Source organism: Eimeria necatrix, genomic scaffold (assembly GCF_000499385.1).
Source record: "Eimeria necatrix Houghton genomic scaffold, Enh_scaff3385, whole genome shotgun sequence".
Classification (NCBI taxonomy): domain Eukaryota; phylum Apicomplexa; class Conoidasida; order Eucoccidiorida; family Eimeriidae; genus Eimeria; species Eimeria necatrix.
In genome coordinates, this window is record NW_013653909.1 from 1 (window position 1) to 1,371 (window position 1,371).

The 1,371-nt window shown below is 52.3% G+C and overlaps 1 protein-coding gene across 1 annotated transcript; it reads right to left on the bottom strand.

The window, feature by feature from the left end:
• On the bottom strand, positions 1–1,185 carry ENH_00044930 (hypothetical protein; the record flags this gene model as incomplete). The annotated part of the gene is made up of 2 exons (XM_013580952.1): positions 1–453; positions 1,169–1,185. Coding segments are annotated over 2 exons (470 nt in total), but the record flags the coding sequence as incomplete, so codon positions are not given.
• Positions 1,186–1,371: the final 186 nt, after the last annotated feature.

Here is a 1,371-nt window from a genome sequence, read left to right on the forward strand (position 1 = left end):
TGCCGCTGCTGCTGCCGCTGCTGCTGCTGCTGCTGCTGCTGCTGCTGCTGCTGCTGCTGCAGGCGTTGGCGGAGCTGCTGGAGTCGGACGCGAAGTTTGGCTTCATCGTGGTGGACGGCAACGGGGCTTTGTTCGGCAGCGTGCAGGGCAACAGCAGAGAAGTGCTGCACCGCTTTGCTGTTGACCTTCCCAAGAAGCACGGCAGGGGCGGCCAGTCCGCGCTGCGGTGCGTCCTGCTGCTGCTGCTGCTGCTGCTGCTGCTGCTGCTGCTGCTGCGGGGGTGATGCGGGGGTGCTGCTGGTGGTCGCGGGGGCGCCGCACGTGGTCTGGTTCTGCTGCTGCTGCTGCTGCTGCTGCTGCTGCTGCTGCTGCTGCGGGGGTGATGCTGGTGGTCGTGCGGGCGCTGCAAGTGGTCTGGTTCTGCTGCTGCTGCTGCTGCTGCTGCTGCTGCTGCTGCGTGCATGCGTTTTGCATGCAGTTTGGTGCAGTTTAATTGCATTTGATTGAATTTAATTTAATTAATTTAATTTATTTAATTTAATTTAATTTAATTTAATTATTTTAATTTATTTTAATTTATTTTTTCAGTTTTGCGCGTCTGAGAATGGAGAAAAGACACAACTACGTCCGCAAGGTGGCGGAAACTGCAGTGCAGATGTTCATCACGCAGGACAAGGCAAGCAGCAGCAAATTGAAAAGAATTAATTTATTTATTTTAATTCATTTAATTCTTTTTTCATGAATTAATTTTATTAATTTTAATTCATTTAATTCCTTTTTTCATTTAATTCATTTCATCCATCAGTTTCCCTCAATGCTTCGTCCAATTCCCCGAAAGAAAAGCACTCAAACCCCCCAACTTCAAGTGCAGCAGCAGCAGCAGCAGCAGCAGCAGCAGCAGCAGCAGCAGCAGCAGCAGCAGCAGCAGCAGCAGCAGCAGCAGCAGCAGCCCATTTGCACTTACAGTGTAATCCCCAGGACTCCCAGCGTTGCTTCACGGTATTAATGCTGAGCAGCAGCAAAGTGAGCTGCTGCAGCCGGAACAGCTGCTGCTGCTGCTGCGGGAAGCAGCAGCGCAGAAGGCCAAACCCTAAACCCTAATTTAGGGTTTGCGCAGGTGAACGTGGCGGGGCTGGTGCTTGCGGGTTCTGCGGACTTCAAAACGGACTTGGCAATGAGCGACATGTTTGACCAAAGACTTCAAAGTAAAATAATTAAAATAGTGGACATTTCTTACGGAGGCGACAACGGCTTCAACCAGGCCATCGAACTTGCTGCGGAGACGTCAGTGCTGCTGCTGCTGCTGCTGCTGCTGCTGCTGCTGCTGCTGCTGCTGCTGCTGCTGCTGCTGCTGCTGCTGCTGCTGCTGCT